The sequence below is a fragment of the Eimeria mitis genome, genomic scaffold (assembly GCF_000499745.2).
Source record: "Eimeria mitis Houghton genomic scaffold, Emh_scaff3267, whole genome shotgun sequence".
Lineage (NCBI taxonomy): Eukaryota > Apicomplexa > Conoidasida > Eucoccidiorida > Eimeriidae > Eimeria > Eimeria mitis.
The window spans coordinates 4,450-5,260 of record NW_013571606.1 but is presented as its reverse complement, the minus strand read 5'-3'; the positions used below and the strand labels follow the sequence as shown (position 1 = coordinate 5,260).

Genomic DNA, 811 nt, shown 5'->3' with positions numbered 1-811 from the left:
TTATATATTTATATAGTTTTATTATGTAAATGTGTAAATAGAAAGGGAACTGGATTGTTTAGTGGGAGGGAACATATAAACAAAAGGAGACAGATAAACAAAAGGAGACAAATAAAAAACAGGAGACAAATAAAGAAAAGGAGACAAATAAACAAAAGGAGACAGATAAAGAAAAAGAGACAAATAAAGAAAAAGAGAGAAATAAAAAAAAGGAGACAAACAAAACAAAAGGAGACAAATAAAAAAAGGAGACAGATAAACAAAAAGAGAGAGATAAAGAAAAGGAGACAGATAAAAGAAAAGAGATAGATACAGAAAAGGAGACAGAGAAAAGAGGCAGCGGAGGCGCAGCAACAGAAACAAAGACAGGAGACAATCCTAGCAGCAGCAGCAGCAACTGCTGCTGCTGCTGCTGCATCGCCACACACAATATGCTCCCACTTCAGCAGCAGACACTGAAGCAATGGACGAGCAGCAGCAGCAACAGCAGCAGCAGCAACAACAGCAGCAACAACAACAGCAATAGCAGGAACACCAAAAACAGCAGCAGCAACAACAACAGCAGCAACAAAGAGCAGCAGCAGCAGCAGCAGCAGCAGCAGCAGCAGCAACAGCAGCAGCAAACCTGTCTAGCCAAGCCCTGAGAGTGAGGCCCGTGCACATCTCCATCTGAATAAGAAGAACAACAGGATACAGGGGCCCCCGCTGCTGCTGCTGCTGCTGCTGCTGCTGCTGCTGCTGGCCTGCAGCGTTTCTTTTTTCTCTGTTTGCGTTGCGTTCTTTACCGCGCGGTGCTGCAGCTGGCGGGTGC

At 44.8% G+C, this 811-nt stretch overlaps 1 protein-coding gene across 1 annotated transcript in view; it reads right to left on the bottom strand.

Annotated features, from left to right (window-relative positions):
* Positions 1-629: 629 nt before the first annotated feature.
* Positions 630-811, bottom strand: part of EMH_0064140 (uncharacterized protein) — a gene marked incomplete at both ends in the record, with an annotated part of 3,088 nt that continues 2,906 nt past the window's right edge. The window contains one exon of the mRNA XM_013498215.1: positions 630-669. Coding sequence (XP_013353669.1) covers positions 630-669 — 40 coding nt within the window. The remainder of the gene's footprint in view (positions 670-811) is intronic.